This window comes from Poecilia mexicana, unplaced genomic scaffold, assembly GCF_051168715.1.
Source record: "Poecilia mexicana isolate PSO_F unplaced genomic scaffold, ASM5116871v1 scaffold_17, whole genome shotgun sequence".
Taxonomy (NCBI): Eukaryota; Metazoa; Chordata; class Actinopteri; order Cyprinodontiformes; family Poeciliidae; genus Poecilia; species Poecilia mexicana.
Genome location: NW_028263386.1, coordinates 30,132,344 through 30,154,418, shown reverse-complemented (window position 1 = coordinate 30,154,418; position 22,075 = coordinate 30,132,344). Strand labels below are relative to the sequence as shown.

General features: G+C 38.0%; 1 protein-coding gene across 1 annotated transcript; it reads right to left on the bottom strand.

Moving 5' to 3' along the window:
- Positions 1 to 3,209: 3,209 nt before the first annotated feature.
- Positions 3,210 to 21,929, bottom strand: LOC106904606 (potassium voltage-gated channel subfamily B member 2-like). Its single transcript, XM_014969021.2, has 3 exons — positions 21,610 to 21,929; positions 19,542 to 20,293; positions 3,210 to 6,150 (listed from the first exon to the last, which is right to left on the bottom strand). The coding sequence occupies exons 2-3, from the start codon at positions 20,124 to 20,126 to the stop codon at positions 4,219 to 4,221; spliced, it is 2,517 nt and encodes an 838-aa protein (XP_014824507.2). The 5' UTR covers positions 20,127 to 20,293; positions 21,610 to 21,929; the 3' UTR covers positions 3,210 to 4,218.
- Positions 21,930 to 22,075: the final 146 nt, after the last annotated feature.

Here is a 22,075-nt window from a genome sequence, read left to right as displayed (position 1 = left end):
TTTGCCCTCTGGTGTGCTACTGTGCGAAGAATAACTCATACTAACACAAACTGTGGAACGGAATTTGTTCCCATGGTGTTCAGGAAAGACAAAAATAAGTTATCTTCCAGATTCACACACTATCTTATGTGTGCTGAAGCAGAGGATTTTTTTCCCCATATGTTTGATTCTCAAGTCAATAGCTTATAGGCTATGTAACCCTGGAGGACAAATCATTTTAGTTTTAGCAACCTAATTTTTACAATCTCTAAAATTAATCTAGGTACATTTTATGAATCTGGAGTTTATCTTTTGTTGGGATTTTGTTTAATCCCAAAGTTTTTCCTGCAAAATAAATGCATGCGTTTCAATTCTTGGACCTTCCTAACACATGATATTTATGAAACTTTTTATGTTGGTTATGTTAGTGAAATTTTAGGTTTTATACTCGGCAACAATTGTTGCCGGTGGGAAACAGCATAGTCTGAATTACACAAATATGGCCTATTTATACATATACAAAAATAAGAAAAATCATGACATGCATAACCAATTATAACAAAGAATGGTTACAAGAGTGTTCAGAAATATTTTAGATACATAAAGATTCAATGCCACATCCAGTAGATGTCATAGTCTCAATGTGCCAAGTGACCTTTGACCTCATTTAGTTATTTCTTCAAAGAGGCAAAATCAGGTAAAAATGTTAGTATGAACAAATCTGCATCTGAGAGGACATTCCCCCTGTTCCACCAGACCAAGCACAAGACCTTTGCCTTGTCCTAAACTAATTTCAGGAGAGGCATCATCTCGTAGTCGTCATTCTGTGCATAGGCCAGACTTTGTGTAAAGGATCGCCTGTTGGGAGGCTGAAAGAGGGGGGGTTTTCAACTGTCGGATGAAGAATACATCATTTTGAGGTTCCTTCAGGTCTAGAAGATCTAAAATATCTGATAGTTTTAAGCTGTATGGGAATAGCAAGGCATATAGAAAAAACAGCAAACCATTGACAGACAGCATAGTGCTGTCTATGTATTATGCTAGCGGCAACAGTTGTTGCCACGTTTACATTCACTCTTCTTATGATCAAAATATGAATGAAGTGATGTGATTTTCTTTACATATCAGTAGAAAACACTTGAAAGAACATATGTTTAAAATATTTTATTCATATTTGTTAAAGTATTTTACAGACTTCCTCTTGGACAGGTTTATGACAGACATTTACCACCAGCGTTACAGGCAGGAAGTATAGAGGTCTGGTCATGTGACCTTTCACACTATATACATGAAATTGATATAGAGTAGACACACTATTGTTTGATTTTAAAACTTCAATTAGCTGCTAAAAACAGTTCTTCTAGAGCATAAGAAAAAATGTCTTGCAACATTTGTTGCCGGCGGAATTAAATGGGTTAATACCATGTTACATTAATTTTTTTATCACTAAGAGACACAAATAAACCAAGCTAAGCTTTTTAACAAACAGAGCTCAAGTGTATATGTTCTCTAAAAAAGAGACAAACTACAAAATTATATTGTGAATGACAGTACTTGGACCTCGGCTATTGTGGGCACTTTTTAGTTTACTGAATTATGTTGGACAACAGAGCAGTAAAAGAATAAACAATGTTATTTGAGAAATTCTGTGAGTACAAGTATGAAGTTAGAATTAATAAAATGCAATCCTAATAAATTCTAAATTATATTTTTCACCTTCTCATAAATTCATTTATGTGAAGGCACCGATGTTCTAAATATACTTCACAGAGTACAATGTTTATTTTATAAAAATTGAACTAATTATTTTGAACAAAAAATGTCACTGGACTTTACTAATTTACATTTTACCTTCTGACTAGTCCATTAAATTTAAACTGAATTACTAGAAGTGAAAACCCAGAATTAATTAGAATAATTATTGTTTCTGCTTCTGTGGCTCACACCACTTTGTGTACCGAAGAAAGCCTGTAGAGGGCACTGTTTTAACAAACCTCATAGAAAAGTTTAAGTCGTGTTATTCTTCAAATGATTCAGAATATTTTTCTTAGAATTTTCTCTGAAACTCGTGGTTATTTATTTCTATTTGATCTTCTTTTGAATCCAGGTTTTCTAATAACCATGATCATATGCAATATTTTTGAAGCATAGCGCAGTTGCTATCAGATCCTAAGAGTCAAATAAACCCAATTCCCTGTAAAGGTCACCAGTCTATTACAGAACAAAAAACCAGGCACTCATAAAGACAAAAAGAAACAAAAGGCATATTTTTGGACCGTGTGTGAAAGCAGGAGTACCCGAGGGAAACCTGTGCAAGCACAGAAGGAACATGCAGAAAGACGCAGGCTGGGATTTAAAACCACAATCTTCTTGCTGCAAGAAAAATGTTTCAACAACAGCATCACCATGCAGCCCGTTGCAAGGCCAGGAGATTTGAAAACAATTCCATCAAACCACTTTATATTGAAATACCAGGAAACAATTGTTTATTGTACATGACAAGTTTGAGTTTAAAACTGCAGCTAAAACATGCAATAAAGATTCATGTTACAAGTTACAGGTGAAAAAGTTCAAAGTAAGAACTGGTTGGGTATGACAGCAACTCAGAGAAGAGTTTTGTCAAACAATAAATCAAATAAGTTGTTTTAAAGGAAGTAGAGGATGTCTATAATGAAACCACAGATAAGAACAGCAGAAAGTGGAATGCAGTATTCAAAAAGACACACAGAAACCTGTATGTAAATAGTTAAGCATAACTCAATTTACATATAGGCTTCTGTGTGTCCCTCTGCCTGCAGAAGAAATTCTGCAGGCAGAGGGAGGAATTTATTTCATCCTACCTCTTTGTGTGGCAGAGGTAGGAAAAAAACTGCAACAGTAAAGCTTTAGTTCCACTGGTTGGACTGTTTCTTGAGATGCATGTCCAAATCTGAAGTTGGATGTGCAGTCTGGGATTTTATTACAGACACGAGTGAAATAACTAAAAGACAAGAGCCAAGGTTGATTACACAATCCGTACAACAATAACAGTATAAATCTTTCTCAATAGAGTCATATTCAATAAATAAGAATTGTATTTACTTTAGTAACTCAGTTCACCAGGTGAAACACATTACACACTGTTTTCAAGCCTTTATTTATGTTAATCATGATGATTTTCTGCTTACATGTAAAGAAAACATGAAATTTAAAATTAGAATATAGGGTAATAAAAAAACAATACAGAATTTGGGCTTAATAAAAAGTATGCTTAATATCTGCTTTAAAGTTGTTATTTTTGAAAGGTTATTTTAATCTGACAAACAAACCCCATTGTAACACATATTCTGATTTATTGAAAATGACTGTAGATTTGTTATATTTTTCATTTCCAGGGTTGCTGGAAAGAAATGCTGCCTGTCAGAAATTTTCAAATATTCCAATTTGAAAAGTGTGCATACAGTGATGAATACAGGAGTGATTACAGCTCCTTTTACTTATTTTATCATAAAGATTCAGTTCTCTGTCGGTACAGGAATATACAAAACAAGAAAGATAGAAAAAGTTACAAAAATTTAAATATTCATAAAACAGAACAAAGGTCATCAACCCCACCCCCATGTACTGTATTGTTCAGATGCTTACGTCTTTAATTCACTCACCAACAGATGGGAAGATCAACCATAGAGTATATTAGGTGATGAATGTTTTTCTGCATTTGTTGAATCTGTGTTAAAGTTGCTTTGACGAATTCAAAAACTAAAATGTCATGCTGCTTTTACTGTTACCTGTTGCCCATTCTAAGCAAAAACTGCAGAGTACAAAACAAGAGGGAAATTACACTCTCTTTTTCCAAACAGACAAAATTGCATTCAAACAAAAAAAATCATGACACTCACAAATATTTTCATTTACTCAAGGCGTTGTTTTGCTTTCTTCTGAGTCTTACAAAATTAGCTGTTTGTCATTTTTTGTTCTCAGCCATGTCATTGTACCGGTTTGTCTTCAAACAATTAGAACAAACAAAATTGGTGCTCATTAAAATTGACAGAAGTTTCTTTTTTCTTTCTTTAAATAACATCTATTTTTGTGCTTCCACAATTTGTGCGTTCAGTGTCCTTTTGAACATGGAGTAGGTCTCAGTCAGGTAACCATCCATCACTCTTAACAAAGTCATGACCATCCATTCCACAAGCTTTTGTTCTTTTTTTCATTTGTATTTTTTCTATCTCTGCTTTCAATCTATCCTTATCCTTGAGCTCACATACTTGTTTCACAGGGTGGTGTCAAACTTCCATCCAAAGCAATGTGATTTTCTTGTTTTTCCCCACCCTGTCCTTTCCCCTCTGTGTCTCCTCCTCCATCTGTCTCTCTCATAGTCACTAGCTCATGTGTGCAGTTGAGTGGGCTTGCTTTAGCTGAGCTAGAGCCACTAGCAGCCCTTTCCATGTGATTCCTCCCCTGTTGGCTTAAGCTTGTGTGCTGCCCTTCACCTTCTAAGCTCCTGATTATGGAACTCTCCCCAACAGGGCGGGCAGACTCCTGTGACAGGGATGGAGACTGTGGTATTGTTAGCACAGATGTTATGTCAGGTGTAGCAGAACTGGGAGAAGTAGAGAACACAGAAAACGCATCTTCAGAACGATCAACTTTGGGTGAGCTAGTGGAGTCTTTGGTTGCTAATGGTGTCATAATTGCTGTAAGAACATCACCTTCCGATCCAATGAAGTCCACATTTAGAGTTGTAATTGTTTGAGGACTGCTATAATCTTTCACTCTCTGTGGTACTAATGGTTTTTCTTCAGTTGTTGGTCTTTGGGGAGTGGACACAAATTCATACAAACCCTCTTTGATTATTGTCATTGGTTGGTCACTGTCTAGGCGTTGACATGCTTCCATTGTGCTGATTTGACTTAAATCTAAGGGAGGGGGGATAGAGTGCCTTAGACTACAATGACCTCCCTCTACACTTGGTAACAGAGAACTTTTTTCTTCTTTTTCAGCTGAAGAATCAACCACAGCAACAAGTTTCTCCCTATTGCCGACTTTAGGTGAAGCTGGTTGGGTTTGACTAGAGGTCAAAATATCCATGTTTATCGGCTCCTCTATACGTTTGTCTTGCTGGTCCTGGGTGGTTCCTGTCTTGTTGTAAGGACTGTCAAGTTGCTTTGCAATAAGGTGTCGAGGAGAAGTTTTATTCAACTGTGGTTTTCCTGCTCCAGGGGAAGCCCACTGCGTAACCTCTTGGTACGGCTGGGACTTTGGTGGGCTACTGACATCAGTATTGGAGTAATGTTTGTGGTAGCTCCAACGACTCGGGGACAGGTGGTTGTCTACTGGACATTTGCTTTCCTCTTTTTTTTCTACCAGCACATCTGTGAGTTCCATACTACGGGCAAATGCATCTTTCAAATTAATCGAAACAATGCTTCCACTTCTTTTGGCTCTTTCAAGAGCTTCTCTTCTCTTAATAGCCTTTTCTTGCCTCTTCTGTTCTCGGTAGAACTCGGAGAAGTTGTTGACAATTATGGGGATGGGAAGAGCAATGACTAGCACACCTGCTATACAGCAAAGCCCTCCTACAATTTTGCCAAGCAGGGTTTGTGGATAGATGTCTCCATATCCAACAGTTGTCATTGTAATAGTGGCCCACCAAAAGGAGGCAGGGATGCTTGTGAATTTAGTTGCGTCCTCATCCTTCTCAGCAAAGAACACTAAGCTAGAGAAGATCATAATGCCCATAGCCAAGAAAAGAATCAGCAAACCCAGCTCATTATAGCTTCTTCGCAATGTGAAACCCAAGGACTGGAGTCCTGTTGAATGCCTAGCCAGTTTAAGGATTCTTAAGATCCTCATAATACGGAAAATCTGGACAACACGGCGCACATTCTGGAACTGCAACACACTCTTGTTAGATTCAGTTAGGCAGAGGGTCACATAATAAGGCAATATAGCCAGCAAATCTATGATATTCAGTGGTGCTTTGATGAAGTTCCATTTATTAGGTGCTGACAGCAGCCGAAGCAGGTACTCCATAGTGAACCAGGCAATGCACACTGCTTCTACATGGGCTAGATTGGGGTTATCATTGAACTGGCCAAACTCATCAACAACCTGAAGCTCTGGCAGAGTGTTGAGAGATAATGAGATGGTGGAGATGATAATAAACAGGATGGAGACCATGGCCAGGACCTGTAAGAGAAACACAGCAATGAAGAATGTTAGATGGCTTTTTAAGATGCATCATTTTATAGTTACATTTAAGACAAGTTGTAGATTTTTTTTATGTTTGAGCAAACCTGGTATCGTAATAATAGATGTGGCATTCCTTTTCGTGAACTAACGGCGATGGATGTCTATTGTCTTTGTTTCCTTAGTTGAATTCTAATGAAATACTTTTATGTAATAAAACTTTTCAAGTATTTGAGTTCTGTTTTTTAGTGTCAGTTTTCCTAGCATTCCAGTATAAGTACCTTATAAAACATAAAATTAATTTCAGGTTATATAATGTCATGGTTTTGGAAATATTTTTGACCCACACCAACAAATCAGTTTTAAAAATTTTATTACAAAATATAAAATGTATGAAATGTTCTATGATGAAGTTCTTGGGTGGATAAGTAACCAGGGAACCAGGACAGACAGCGCACTGTGAGGGCAGACAGTCAGAGGTAGGTTGGAGAAATGGAGATGAACCAGATATTGCTGATGAGGAGCATAGTATCCGCCAGGAAGAGGTGAGTGGGATTGAGCGTGTGGTTGAAGATTAATCCTAATGTGATCCTTGTATCTCTGAGGGCTGGATGACATCTTGACAGATTATTTGTTTGATTTGATGGTTGGGAGCGCAGAAGAAGACAGAGCAGTTTTGAACTCAGTTCTGCACGAACAAGGTGATGGAAAATTAAAGGCTGCCAGATTGATTAGATTTGTCCAGGGAACTGCTGGAGATCTGTGGGTCTGACTCCGGTAGGTGAGTGGTCTGAGATGGAGTCTGAACGTTCATCTGAGAAACCACGATAGTTAACACTCTGGCATTGCGGTGCTGGCAGCTGTCTCCTCTTATGCCATGTAATAAGAGCAATAATGAGGCACATTCCTGTCCTCCTCTATGGTCTGGGCAGTGACAGAACAAAATCACAGATACAAGCAGTCAAAATGAGTTTTCTCCACAGGGTATCCGGGCTCTCTCTTAGTAATAAGGTGAGAAGCTTGGTCACCCAGGAAGGACTTAGTGTAGAGCCACTGCTGCTCCATGTCGAGAGGAGCCAGTTGAGGAGGCTCAGGCATTTCGTTAGGATGCCTCCTGGACACCTCCCTCGTGAGGTGATCCAGGCACGTCCCACTGGGAGGAGACTCGGGAGAAGACACAGGACATGTTAGTCTGGCCTTTTCCCTCCTACTCAATTTGTGCAGACTGACATTAAAATATAGCAGAAGTATGCCAAATGAAATTATAAGCTGTATTTCAGACACAGAATAATTCAAATTCAAATATCCTCCCAACAGAATTAATATTGGTGGGACGCATAGGTTTGACTGATTGTGATCCAAATTGTACCCAACGCATTGTACCGAAATAATAGGTACTAATTGGTGATTATCACTCTTTAAATGAAAGTCAAGAATGATAATTTCTCACCAGAATATTAATTTGTGTCTGCATTCATGGTGTCACTAAGAGATGTTACAGTAGATGTTTCCTGTATTAAGTTATTTTTTTCTAAACAAGCATCATTGTTGTTTTTCTTTGATGTTACTCATCATTTTCTATGTTAAATATATACGCCACCATCTGACTAGAAGCATGACTGTCCATGATGATGTGAATTCTGGTCTCCATGAGAACATCAACAAAGACCCTAAGTACACCCTGATGGTTCTATGACAACTATAATGAAATTTGTGCTACACAGGCTTCACAGCCAGTGGACAGTAGATCAGACTGTCAGGTATGAATTAGATCTCAAAGGTAGTTGAATTAACACACAAATAATGATCACAAATCAGATACTATGAATAATGTCAAACAGATTTAGTGTTTTGCTCTTATTATAAAGTAACTACAATTATTTTGATGACATTTTCATGGTTTATTGCAGTCAATATTCTATTTATTCAGAAATATTTGAGCCAAGACAAGCAGATTCAGACTCATTGTCATGATCAATCGTGTTTTATGAGACTCAGCTGTTCCAAACGAGAAGCTCGGGCATTTGTTCAACTAAGTATCTCCATAATAACATGAAAATACTTAAAATGAAAATTTATTGGATACACATCAATTGAAGCACAAGAGTATAGAATGTTTTGCTTACAGGATAAAAATAGCAAGGTGCAGATATTAAACTCAGGTTTCATTAAAGAACTGGTTCACGCATTAAACATTTACGGCAGGGCTGTCTAAATGTTTTGTCACATGGGCCAAAATTGTCAAAAAGACTTGAGGGCCAAAAATTTTTTGTTTTGCCTACTCAACAATAAACTCAACAAAAAGTGTGGTTATTTAAAGACAAATAACTGGGGTAGTTGCCAATATTTCCTATTGCAAAAAGACTTTTTTTTTCTGTGATAATTTTATCCAAATAAAATTTGAACATCTTCATCGACATCATTTACATCAATACAGGGAAGGGAGAGGAGCTCTTGCTAAAATGGTCCAACAAAATGTAGTAATAAAATAAGATTATTTATCAATGCACATTACACTTAACATGTGCACACTGTACTCTACACTCCGTACTGTAATGTGTCCTGTCTCTGCTCTCAAAATAGAAATCTTTAATGATGTAACAGTGATTTGACCGTGATTTTTAAATTAAACAAACTGCTGTAAACTGAGAGTTTTCCTAGGAAAGTAAATTACATTTTGTCGCTGGATGTATTGCAGAAAGCACAAACTGATGAGAGTCTGGCTGAATGGAATGACAGATGGTATTTAATTTTTTTCCCTCTTCCTAGTTGTTTCCACAGTTCATGTTTCTTAAAACGTAGCTCAACATAAAATTACTTTTTTATGATTCAACTATTAGAATAGTGTTCAAAGACAATCTACAATTATTTTATATACAACCTTTGTCATGCGTTAGTCAAGTGAGCTCCAAGTCTTTCCCCTACAGCCTTTGAGAGGACACTTCAAGATAATTGTAATAGGATTCAGCTGCTAACTATAGAAAGGATAAAGAGAGGTCAGAAGTGGTTTTCGCCCAGGACAGAAAGAATCAAGCTGTAAATGACCACACTAAGAAAAGGTAGGTATCAAATGAAGCTGCATGTCTATTCCTGTTTAGACACAATGAAAAGGCAAAAATGACTTCTAAGTGAAACTACATACATATGTAATATAAATAATATCTGATTTGTGGATTAGTGTGTTTTAAAGTGTTTGACATATCAGATTTCATAGAGGCCAGATTGTCGGATAATTATTGGAAGACTAAGAAGAAAAATTTTTGAGTTGTTACACATTTGAACATAATCCATGTGATATCATGCTGGGAAAACAAATGTAGGGAAATATAGCTCTCTACAGGATGCCAGGCTGTGTGACAGAGAGACAGCTGAACATCACCAGCACTGTGTGGGGAAATCACAGGCCTTCAGGTGCCTGTGGAGCTGAATCAACATCTGGCCCGCTCAGTATCCTGCACAACCCACTGCAGCAGGATACCATTCATTGTAATTTCCAAATATTTTCTTTCCACATTAATTTTGCACAGCTAATAACAAACAGAGAAAGGATTCAGTAGGGAAAGGATTCATGTTTTATGACAAACATCTTCACATAGTAAATGCTGGCTCAGGACTCGTGTGAGCCATGTTTGATACTAACTGGGATGCACTAAGATATATGAGTGGTGGCTCCAGGTGCTAAGGGAAGACTAGGCGTTTTATTGAGAGTGTTACAATGGATCATTTGTTCTTACTGTTCTCAACACAAACAGAGGTGCACTGAGAACCCAGACAGCTGCAACAGTCACCATTAAAGTGGCTAGAGAATATGTGACATTTTGCTATTTAATTAAAGCATATATATATATATGGGGTTGACAATATGACTGAAATCAGGATATATGCATTTCATATCAGTCGATATTGATAATAATTAGATGTTTTTTTTTAATTAGTTGTGTTTTGCGAGGAAAATATGACAACCACATATTAAAAAATATTAAATTAGATGGACAAGAAAATAATAATCTGATATTTTGTTGGGGAGCTAAACCACCCTCTAGCACCACCACTGAGATTCATACATTGAGCACAGCAATAATGACCAAATGTCTGTAATTTTTTAGTATGAAGCCAATGAGGAAATATTTAGTTGAAGTGCATTTATTCAGCATTTACGTTACTTAGAGTCATGAAGTCATGTGGCTGATTGTATCAGCCAAACCTGTTCAAAGATTGCCTAGGCTTACAGGGTCATTCCAGGAAACGCTTTGCTTTACAGTTCATACAGCAGAATGGACCACGCTTAGTGGATTTTCAATAACTGTATCAAAGGCAACACATAGTCAAAAACAACTGTTGGAAAAAAGGAGAGAAGAAAGATGTAGAAAAGAGAGATAAAGAAAAAACAAGTGAAGAGCAGGCGTAACCAAGCTTGGCCACCTTGCAGAATCTTAATGGCTTAATGGCTGCCAAATGCTGTGACCTTGGCACCCAGGGCAGATTCTAAGAATTACTTGGAACATACAAGCTGCTTTAGAAGCTAGTCGGTAGAGGAAGAATTAAGGTGAAAGAACTCAAGCCTTAGATTTTGGGATTCAGTAACCCTTCTCTGATGTCACCAAGAATAAAAAGATGGATAGATAGATAGATAGATAGACAGATAGATAGATAGATAGATAGATAGATAGATAGATAGATAGATAGATAGATATTGCTTTAGAGTTAATCCCATTGGTTGACTTATTAGAAGTCATGTATGATCCAGAATAAGGAAACAAACAGAAGGAAAATGAGGTGGATAAAGAGAAACCCAAGTCCTAATCAATACCTAGAAGTATTTCTGGAAGAACAAGGATCCATAGGAAAGCTGCTGTTTCTGCAAATCTCATTTTCTATTTATATGCCTCATTCTGATCCATTCTTACAGGGAGGTAATTCAGACATGAATCAATCCAATGACCTCCAAATTTTCAACAACTGTTACACTGAATGTTCGCAGCTCTATTTAAATAATGCACAGTATCCCAAGTACCACTGGACACTGTAATATTTCACAATAGTTTTAATAAATGGGGAGGAACTGGATATGATGGGAAATAAAAATGGAAGATGGGGAAAGGTGTACAGGTCCTGATTTGAAACAGTCCTGACTGACTGTACAATATGTGGTTAGAAAACTTGAGAGACTTCTCTGTCCCTCTTGTTTCCCCTATAAACAGGTTGAATATGATTCACAGTGCTGGCAGGCTTGGACTGAATATAATCTTTTACTTTGACCAACATATTTCTTCTGACTGGAAGTATTATGAATGTTTTTCCACTGAGCCACAGGTGCACTACGCTAGGGCTAGAGTAATTGTCTAGTAAACAGAACATTGTGGGTTTGATTTCTGTTTCTTCCCCTTGGGTCAGCAACTTAAAACCCCAAGCTCTGTATTTGTGGCTGGGAGGGTCTGATTTGAGTGTGAAAGTGGTTAGTATGGCTAGAGAAAGATACATTTAACATAGAAAGTACTCTGTGTTAAATGTAGCAGCACTGGATCAGTGCTGCTAAGTTGTATTGTGCTTTATCTTCTCCCTGTTGGTTGTGACAGATGGCAGCTCACACTGATTCAGGCTCAGCTTCTGCTAGAGATTTCTTCCTGTTAAAGGTGAACATTCCTTTCTGCTGTCACTAGATACATTATCAATATGAGGGATTGCTGCAATCTGCTGTTTCTTAAATCTGATCATTAAGACTCAGAGATCTAGAGGTATTAATATAGAATTCTATTTAGATATTTAAAATAATAATTAATTTCTCTTATTTATTTATGTTGTTTTTGAATCTGAATTGAATTTGATATTTAAGATAAACAGAATTTTATTTTTCAATTTCTGAAATATTACCAGCGATAATTATTAACTGTTTTTATTTTAACTCTCTAACATGGTTTGGGTTCTAAGCCTCGAAGATTAGCTTAAGTCAAAAATAAATATATAACATATTGCTTAAACAGTTAAGCAAAAAGGTAGCATGTATTCTGGAAACTCCTAAAGGTCTTAGAAGCTGCAGACAGAGCTGCCTTGTTTATTTATGATACATTTTCATGTCGATTGTTCTATAAACTGTAGAACAATCTCCCTTAGTTACAGAAGCTTGTTACTAGTCAAGGTACTCATCACTATAACACAAAAGCCACAACTGAAAATACAGAAATCAAATAATGTGGATTACAATTTGGTGTTAGTTAAGATAAATTTGAATACTGAAGATAAATAGGTTTTTGTACACCTTTCACGGAATATTAGACTTATGTCTGGTACTTGTTAAGGTGTTTGTATTTGAATTCCAGGGAAGGCAACATTATTGTCCTCAGTTCCTTAAAAATAAGATCAGACTTGTCTTTTCCGCTCCATGAAAGCTCTTGCCATCATAATCTGGATGCCTTTAGTCCTACGATATTAACTGAGAAATGTGTCAAGAAGATGTCACAACTGTTATGTGTTACATTCATTACAACTATGACAGATACCGCCAAAGGATGGAAATAAGAAAAGAAAATGACGGTGAACTGCTTTACATCTACAAGGTCAAAATGACTATAACCAGGAGAAGAAATGTGCTGTACCTGAATGATCAATATTCAAATTCAAAAATACTTTATTAATCCCAAATGTTGTAACTCATGAACTCAGATTCTTTAAAGAGTTGTTGTAGATGGTGATGACTGTTGGCAGGAAAGGTCTCCTGTAGCGGTCCATATTACAGCAAATCTGAAGAAACCTCTGACTGAAGATTCTCTGTTTACTCAAGCCTCTTGAAGAGGATGGTCAGGGTTGTCCATAATTTTATTGATTTTATGAAGAATCCTTCATTGAATCATGATCTCCACAGTCATCCCAGAACAGAACCAGAACAGAACAGAACCAGCCTTCTTTATTAGGCTGTTGAGCCTTTTAAAGTCCCTGGTTCTGATGCTGCTGCCCAACAAATGATGGCTGAAGAGATGACGCTCTCAACAACAGACCGGCATGAAGGACAGCATCTCTTGTAAAGCAAATGTTTTCAACCTGGAGGCTGTGTCCTGTTCCAACCTTCATTATACTAACACACTATACCTACAACCACAAACTATTCCAGTTACTCAAAAACCATAAGAAAGATTTCAGCAAGTTCTAACTAGTCCTAATGTCCATTTTAATAGTTGTTAATTCACAGTACTCAGCCACGCTCCTAACTCCTCCCAAACTCCAGTGGACTGACTACTGACCAGCTCTCCATCTCACTGGTCCGAAAAGCCTCTAATTCTTGGGTATTACCGCAAATAAGAATGTAAAGAACTTTTGTTTAAGCTGGACACGAGAAAGATTCGTCTAAGCTCTAACTACCTTCATCCAGACGTTATGACCCGCTTCAGTCCATGATTCAGACATAGGAGTAGCCCCGCCGGTGTCCGAGCTCATAAACCACGTCTGTTCACGGCAGCTCTTCCTCTATTTATTAACGTGCACTTGTTACAGCTTAGATAATTTTAGCGACTAGGAATAAGTCCTAGGGTCATTATTTATCTGAACTAAAGAACGTACGAAGCCACCCTAATTTACTAGGACCATCGACATTGATTTCACATTAATCAGAAGAATTAATTTTTAGTTGACTCAATTAATTTAACTGTCCACAACATCAAATTAGACTTTAGTATTTTATTAGCAAGCTTTAGCAAGGGAAAAAAGACATACAGCATTTCAATAAAAGATTAAGAAATTAATACTTTTAAGAATTTTCAGAAATTACTCCTACTACTAACCCTACACTGTGTCCTGATCTAAATAGAAACTTTGGGGAGGCAGTTTTCACCCGAACCCAGATGCAGAGACGTTCTTTGGCAGCAGATAACTTTAACGACCATGGATGGAGTCCCGTCTTTGTCTTGGCAGAATCCTTTTAGAATAGATCCAAAGTTGAACTAGTGAGAATCCTCAACGAACTCAGTTCTTTATCCATATGCAATCTTTGTCTATTCCCCATGTCCACTGCAGCATCGTTGGAATCCTTTGGGTTGAGTGTGGGGCCGCAGTCAAATAAGAATCCCGGGTTGTGGGTAAATGGATCTTGTTCCTTACTTGTGCAGCGAGCAGTCTTCGTCGTCCCGGGGTATCATCACGCAGCCCTCCGTTGATTCTGCAATCAGTTGATTCTGTGTGCTCGACTCGAACGCCGCGGAACAAAGAACCCCGATCCTCCTGTCTGGTGTCTTTTTATGTCTTGTCAGCAGCCACACAACTTTCCTCACGTACGTTTTTCCTTGACGTCAACTGCGTCTTGGTTGGCCTCAACCTTCAGATGAACTTCCTTGTTCCCTTGGAGCTGTACTTTCTGAAGTTCTCTGTTTGCCTTCTGCACCTGTTTCCTTCATGCATCTCAAAAATCCCACTTCCTGTTTCTTCCGTACTGACTGCTTGGACAGATGATCTCATATCCATCACCATCTTGGTGACATGATGTCTGTTCTAATGACCTAATGTCTTGGTCACCTCTGCTCTCCTATCAGTTCCTCTTTTCCCCTGACCTTTCACCTACTATCTACCTCCAACACAATATCAGTGACCTTTAGTTACAGTTACACATTTTACCATATTTCAAGTTCAATGTCAAAATCACATTTATAACCTTTTAGTTTCTCTGATTTAGCATTCATTTATAATTTTATAATAACCATAACTTACTAGTTACTCTTATTATAATCATGATGTGAGTTATTAAACATTTCTGAAAAGAAACCAAGAATAATCCATTATTCCAATTATTTGATACCAAAGTTACAGTTACTTGTTTCACCTGTAAGTACTTCCATAAGTTTAAGAGTAAGTGTTAAATATTCTTATAATCAAACGAACATCAACCATTGGTTAAACCAATATTAATTATTGGTTTAATCATAAGTTATCATTATTAATTTAAGTATTTTACTCTGGGTTTTATCCAATTACTCAAAATGTTTAGATTTTATTCTTAAAACCTTTAATGCTCAAAATGAGCAATCTGAACTATTTTTATTCACTGCAGGCAGGAAACTTCCTCTTTCTTCAGGAAACCTGCTCTTCCTGTTCCATGACTCTTTCACCTAACTATGATTTTTTTTATGATTAAATAGAAAAAGTAGAATTAAAGCAAAGTTTACAGGACACAATAACAACACACACAACCAGATTGATTTCATTACTGTCTGACTCTACCGTTGGGTCTTGATGTCACCTGTGTAATTAGTTTTAAAGATAACTTTATTTATTATTATTAAACTAAAATCTCCAGCATGGGGACGTGGGATGAGCTCGACTTTTCTCGACATAGTCAATAGGGAGAAAAGTTTAACACATGCTTTCTCAATTTGTTCAGGATCAACTCAATCTTTTTCTGAGAGCAGTACTGAAATGTTTTGGTTTTCCAGCTCTTTAAGTTTTAGCTACTGTTCTTTAGCAATAACTAAGTCATTAAAGTTTTTTTGTTACTGGCTTAGTACAAGATAACGTTAGAACAAGGCAGCTTGTGTACATAAAATAAGTATTTACCTTGAATTGTGTGGGTGTATGTCTCTGTCTTTGCATGTTTGTTGTAAATATTCAGTGAAATGATCAGAGGTGCATAGTAGCCAAAAAAATTCCTGCAGAAATTTTAAGGGGCCTGCCACCTATGCCCATCCTTTGAAACCCAGCGTTTCAAATTTTCATGAAAAATAGATATAAGCAGGTCTCACATACTTAACCCAACACTAGCACACAGTAACTGTGAATATTGTCAGGTATACTATGATATATGTGTCACCATTGAAAAGTGAGACCGACGACTATAAGCTTCGCACATGTGGTTCTCACTCATGGTCCAAACTAAAAAACATGAAGAAAGTTGGTAATAGTTAATTTCTAAAAACAATTTCAATTTTCATAGTAAAGATTTTAATTTACACTCAAAAATTCAGACAAATAATAATTTTATGCAAGCAAAAAAATGAAAAGTCACAGGAAATATGTATTCTTCCCACAATGCATTGTGAGATCTGATTCAGCGCTGTGAGATTACTCACTGCCTCTGTCTAGGACCCGTTGCTATGGTAATTAATTATCTGCACCTGGGCTGGCTCTCTCCCTGGTTTCTATACTTGTGAGACACCCAGCGTCGTCTCAGGGCCCTGACAAAAAACCATAAGCCCTAGGAAAATTTTGAAAACATTTTACGGGAGCAGGCATGTGTATCTATGTCATGACCAACTTTGAGATCAATAGGCCGCTATTTGTGCCTGTGAGGGGGAGTTAAACAGAGTTTTGGAGTCAGACCTCCACTGTGCTGTGTGTGTGTTTCAGAGAGAAATCTTAGTGATGCTGTGAGTTCCTCAGATTAAAGTTTTTTCGTTTTTCTCAATTTATGTCGTCATTTTATCTCAGAATCCCAATAAAAATAATAGCTCCAATGCCGGGATCAAGCCGCACGTTTTGATACCATTTTTGTGGGTGGGCACGCAGCGGTACGAGCTGCATTAACGGTAGTGGAAGAAGATGATAGACATTCTATTGGGTGTAGAACAATAGGGGCCTGCCATAAGCAATGCATAGGGAGAGCAGTGACTGACCTGAAGCAGGTCAGTCACTGCTCTCCCTATGCATTGCTTATGGCAGGCCCCAATTATACTCAGGAAATAGTAGTGCTACTTCAAAACATTACACAAGTAAAAGAAAAGCACTTAAAAATTCTGTCTGCAGGACCACATAACTGTGTTTTGTTGGACAGCAACATGAACAATACATGTGGGATAGTTTCACTTGTCAAACATGGCTGTGTTAGTAATGGTGTCAACTGTATTTTCACTTTTTTAAACTTGATATTGTGAGTAAAACTAATAGAGAAATGTGTGCTTTATAACTACAGGAAGGATTTTTTTCTTGCATATTATGATTTTTTTTTTGTTTAAATTGCAGCATTAAGTTAAAACTCACAAGTCAAAATTAATTAACTTAAAAAACCATGTTTAGACAACTTGCCTCTTGTTAAATCAACTTCATGAACTTTAATTTCTGAGTTAAAAGCAAAACAATGTTCTTGTTGACTTCAATTGCTTTTTCAAGGCAGCAGGTGGACTTTCAAATGTTATTGTAGATGGTGATGTTTTACACCGTCAAATGTTTTACAGTGTGGAAAACACTATCCCTTAATAAAATAATGCTCCCACATCGTCTTACTAACACTGTGGAAAGCAAACACACTATAAATGAAAAGCTGACAGATTTTTGGACATATAAATAGCCTCTAGACTTGATATTATTTATCAAGTCTGGAGGACCACAAAGCACTTCACACTACATTCACACAGTGATGGTAGTGAGCAACTGGACAGTAGCCACAGTCCAGTTGACCCTTGGAATTGTCCCTTGGACCCTTGGAATTGTCATCACTTTTCCCCCCTATACCGTGCCCCTTATGGTGACTTCACAATCTGTTTACAAGTAAAGAAAATGCTGTTTAGCGTCACCAGAAGAAGGTATGTGTACTTCATTTTCATCCATAAAAATGGGGAACTTCATTCATATTGCACACAGCTCATCTGACATCTGAATGGGTTTTAGAGATCACTCAGAGTGGCTAAAAAAATCCCAGCCACAGTTTTACAGCAACTTGAGCTGAACAATGGATTTGGCCTGCCAGTCACAGCATACAGCCTAATATGTTGCTTCTGAACAGGCAGGAGCGTCGTTCTTCTGTAGACCCAAATTTTGTGGCATTTTATTATATACATATTTTTTTAGGATAAAAGGGTACAATTAAAATATTTATCCAGTTTACAGTGTAGACATGCATGTTTTAACAAACCCTTACAGATCATACCACAACCTGCAGAAAGCACTGACATCTTGTCAAACAATCTAGTTTTATTGAATGAAGTTTTCACTTGCTTGTAAGAGTAGAAATGTTAAATAGAACAAGAGAAAACAAACAGAGCTGTGGAGGAACTAGTGCAAGGAGAAATGTTCCAGCAGCAGCAGAGGAAACATCCAATTTGACTAGGTAATAACTAGCATACCCAATTCATACAACTAGGTACACAACTGTATTAATTCAAAACAATGCTTCCAAGGAAAATAAATAAACAAGCTTGTTTGTTGTCTGTTTCCAGCTCTTAGCTGTATGAAAATGCAATAGTTTATCACCAGAAACCCTGACACAAATGTCTAAACTGACAGAAATATTTTTTCCCCATTTGGAAAAGCTGTTATAAACTATGTTATTTTCATTATCAATTTGACAAAACAACTATGAAAATGGGGCTGCACAGTGGCGCAGTTGGCACTGTTTCCTTGCTGTAGGCAAGTTCTGGCTCAATTCCCGGCCCGGGGTCTTTCTGCATGGAGGTAGAATGTTCTTCATGTGCATCCATAGGTTCTCTCCAGGTACTCTTGCTTCCTCCCACAGTCCAGAAACATGACTGTCAGGTTGATTGTTCTCTCTAAATGGACTAGTGAAAAACCAGGCCCTTGTTCTACACTTTGCTTCACAGAGCCTCGGCTCTTAGCTATTAAAAACTGATTTCTTCCTGGAGGCTTGGAGTCTGTTGAAGCTCTAAATTTTACTGAGTTGCTAACGTTTGGCCATGAAATATGTAATGCACCTGGTCGACACTATGAAGCTGACCAGAAATTACCTGCATTGCAAACAACTGTCCTCCAATGTGTAAAGAGGACCAGATAGCTTGTATTGTTAATTGAAAATTTAGAAGCGTGGCCAACATGGACTGAACAGCTTCCTTCACTTCCTCCGCTGTCTTTGCTAAAACTACAGGCAGACTCCAATTCTATAACAGCACAGAAAATCAACTTCATCATTCAAACTTCTCCTTCTGTTTGCTGATTGGCCCCGTTGAAAATTCTAACAGAGAAAAACAAGTAAATGGGAGAAAGCCTGGACTGTCTGTGAGGAGAGATTTGAATCGACTGGAAGAGTGTAAAAAGGCAGGCCAGCATCAGACTAACTGTGCTTGAATATGACGTTGAACTTTACTTTTAGTCTATTGTAAACTGCATGAGTTAAAGAAACCTGTGGTAGGTTATCCTGTAATGGGCCTAAATCTCTGCCTGTGATATGAGATGTAAGATAAAGACATTGTAAAGTCAGCTATGTATTATCAGTCAGAATGGGACCAGTTATAACAACAAAACTAAGCCGGAGAGAACATGGTCGACTGTTATGAAAATAACTGATCTCAGTAAACTCCATCTGTGAGCCGTAAACACAATCCACATGCCAAAGAAGCAGACAAACATCCTGGTGAAATCATGAAATAATTATAGCTGATCATTTCAGTTTTCTTCACTAGCAGGGGGATTGCATGTGTGCGTGTGTGTGTGTGTGTGTGTGTGTGTGTGTGTGTGTGTGCTGTTACCTTTGCAGCAACAGAGGAACTGGGTTTCTCCAGAAGATCCCAAAGTTTTTGTCTTTGGTCAGGACAACAGCCCTGCTCATCAACGTCTCCATCCTTGTCTCTCAGCGTCTCAGCCTCCCTTCTTAGCTCCTCATTCATCTGCTCCTTCTTTTGGTGGTACCGTGCCTGGCAACAGGACTCCAGGTAGATCTCATCAATTCCCCAGTAGTCTAGCTCCTGACCAAAGGATAAAGCGCACATCTCCTCCATCATGTGCAGCTTCCCTGTTCTGTAGAAGTTGAGTATGGAGGAGAAAGCCATTGGATGTCTGTCAAAGAAATATTCATTCTCATGGAGACTGTAGTCATCACAAATCTCCAGCAGTGACTCATGGGTGTTGCAGTCTCTTAATCGACCCAGACGGGTTCGAGGCAGGCGATCCAGTGTTCTCCACAGCACTTCATGACTGAGACCACCTACATTGAGGCGGACTCGCCGAGAGCGAGCTTTGGTGCGAATGATATCAATTGGCTCAGGTGGAAGCACAGGAGCTGCGGCCGGCCGGGGGGTGACTTTGGAGGCGTTGAAACTCACTCTGTCTGTCATGCTGAGACGGCTGGTTCTGTTCCTTCCTGTGAATGTGAGTCAACTCTAATGGAGCTCGTTTTGAGGACTCACTGTTTCCAAGGGGTGAGAGTATTGGCTGGTTAGATAAGACCAACCGAGCTCACTTCTCCGTGTTCAGGCCGTTCCTCTCCTGATGAGATCCATGTCTGGAGAACAAAACAGCACATGTGACAGATGTTGGACAAGACATTTTAAACTCTTCTCACTTAAGAAAGAGACTGTTCTCTGTTGAATCTAAAGAAAAATATGAAAGCGATCAAACATTGCTTTTGATATCACCCAGTACATTTCAGTATAGAGATACTGAGAGCTCCAGCTGATTGTTATTTTATTGTTTTTATTGTACCGAGATATGTTACTAACTTTCAGGACTATTCCATGTTTCCTCCATATATAGATAATTGATTCTGGCTTTGGAACTGATAGATGTTAGACTAGCTTCAGCATTCAAACCGCATGTGGTCTGGATAACCATCTCCTGCTTCTAGACTATGTGCTCTGTATAATCTTTACAATGAGCTCACAGGATAGTTCATGAAAATCCTCCATGACATGGGCCGCCATTATTTTCAAAAAAATAATCCTGTTCAGCTCGTTACAGATTTCTGTCTTAATGTTGCAAGTCTGGCATTGATCAGGTCTCAATGAAGCTTGTAAAACTAAACTAAAAAAATGTTAAACACAATTACAAATACATATGAATATGGAGTCAGCATGCAACCATGGTTTGGGTAAGTTTTCGCTTAATATCATGATTTGAAAACTGGAGTTTATATTTATTCATAGCATCTTTTTTGGTATTAACCTTTGATTGACAACCTGAAAGATTTGGTCAAAATTCTAAATCATACGAATTCTAAGGGGGTAAATATGGTATGTATGGTTTTATATTGAGCATCAATATAACCCTCCACAATCCACTGGGAGAACCTGATTGTGTAACATTCCACTAATCCACGGAGAAACTTAGGCTGCAACTCCCATGGCTCAGGTCTGTCTTTGTTATTTATAGCCGGTCTATCTTCTCCTGGGACACTTTGCTACGTCATAAACTAAACTGCTACGTCACCATAAAAAAATCAGTCCTGACTTCTCCTATTCACAGACAAACTATTCCTGGAAAAAAACCTGATATTTGTTCTCTTTTGTAGTAAACAAAAATACAAGAAACGGACATTCATTAAAGGTTGATAAAATAAAACGCTGTTCATTTTCCTTTTAAATAAATAAGTAAATAGAAAGAAAGAAAGAAAGAAAGAAAGAAAGAAAGAAAGAAAGAAAGAAAGAAAGAAAGAAAGAAAGAAAGAAAGAAAGAAAGAAAGAAAGCAGCTGAATAAATCAGTGAAAAATGAGAAACCATGAGTTAATAGCTGAAAGCAGCAAGGCGGACCAGAGACATCCACAACGTTCTTCTAATCCCTAAAACATTTAAGACCAACCTCGGAGTGTGTTTTCAGCCTACCTCTTCTGACAAGTCGAACTTTTTATTTCCCAGGACAGCTCAGCTTCCAGCCGCTCCGCTCCCCTCCGGCCGCTGACCTGGGATCTTTACGTCGGCCGCTGAAAATCCACATTTCGGTGCAACGAAGAGCAAAAAACAGGGTGAAAATATGCACAGCATGCAAAGGAACCGCCTGGTCCGCAACTATCGTTCCTAAGAGGACAGGATGAAGGGACAGCATGAGGGCGGGGTGGGGAGGGAGCTAATTGGATTTAGCGGTTCAGCACCGAGAACAGCTCCAGATCAACAGCTTGTTTCAGCTGAACTCCAGCTCGCCTACTTTACTTTCCTCTGCAACAACTCACACCATGGAAACACAATACAAGAAGCTCGAAGTCATCATTTATTAAAGCTACTTTTACACAAAGACCAGCTGCAAACACAAATATACTTCTCAATATAAATGAGAAAAAAACTTCCATTTAAC

Coding starts and splice junctions, on each gene's coding strand:
- LOC106904606 (XM_014969021.2), bottom strand. CDS start 20,126: ATGACAGACAGAGTGAGTTTCAACGCCTCCAAAGTCACCCCCCGGCCG. Junction 6,151..19,541: donor GTTCCTCTGTTGCTGCAAAG/GTAACAGCACAC, acceptor TTTCTCTTACAG/GTCCTGGCCATGGTCTCCAT.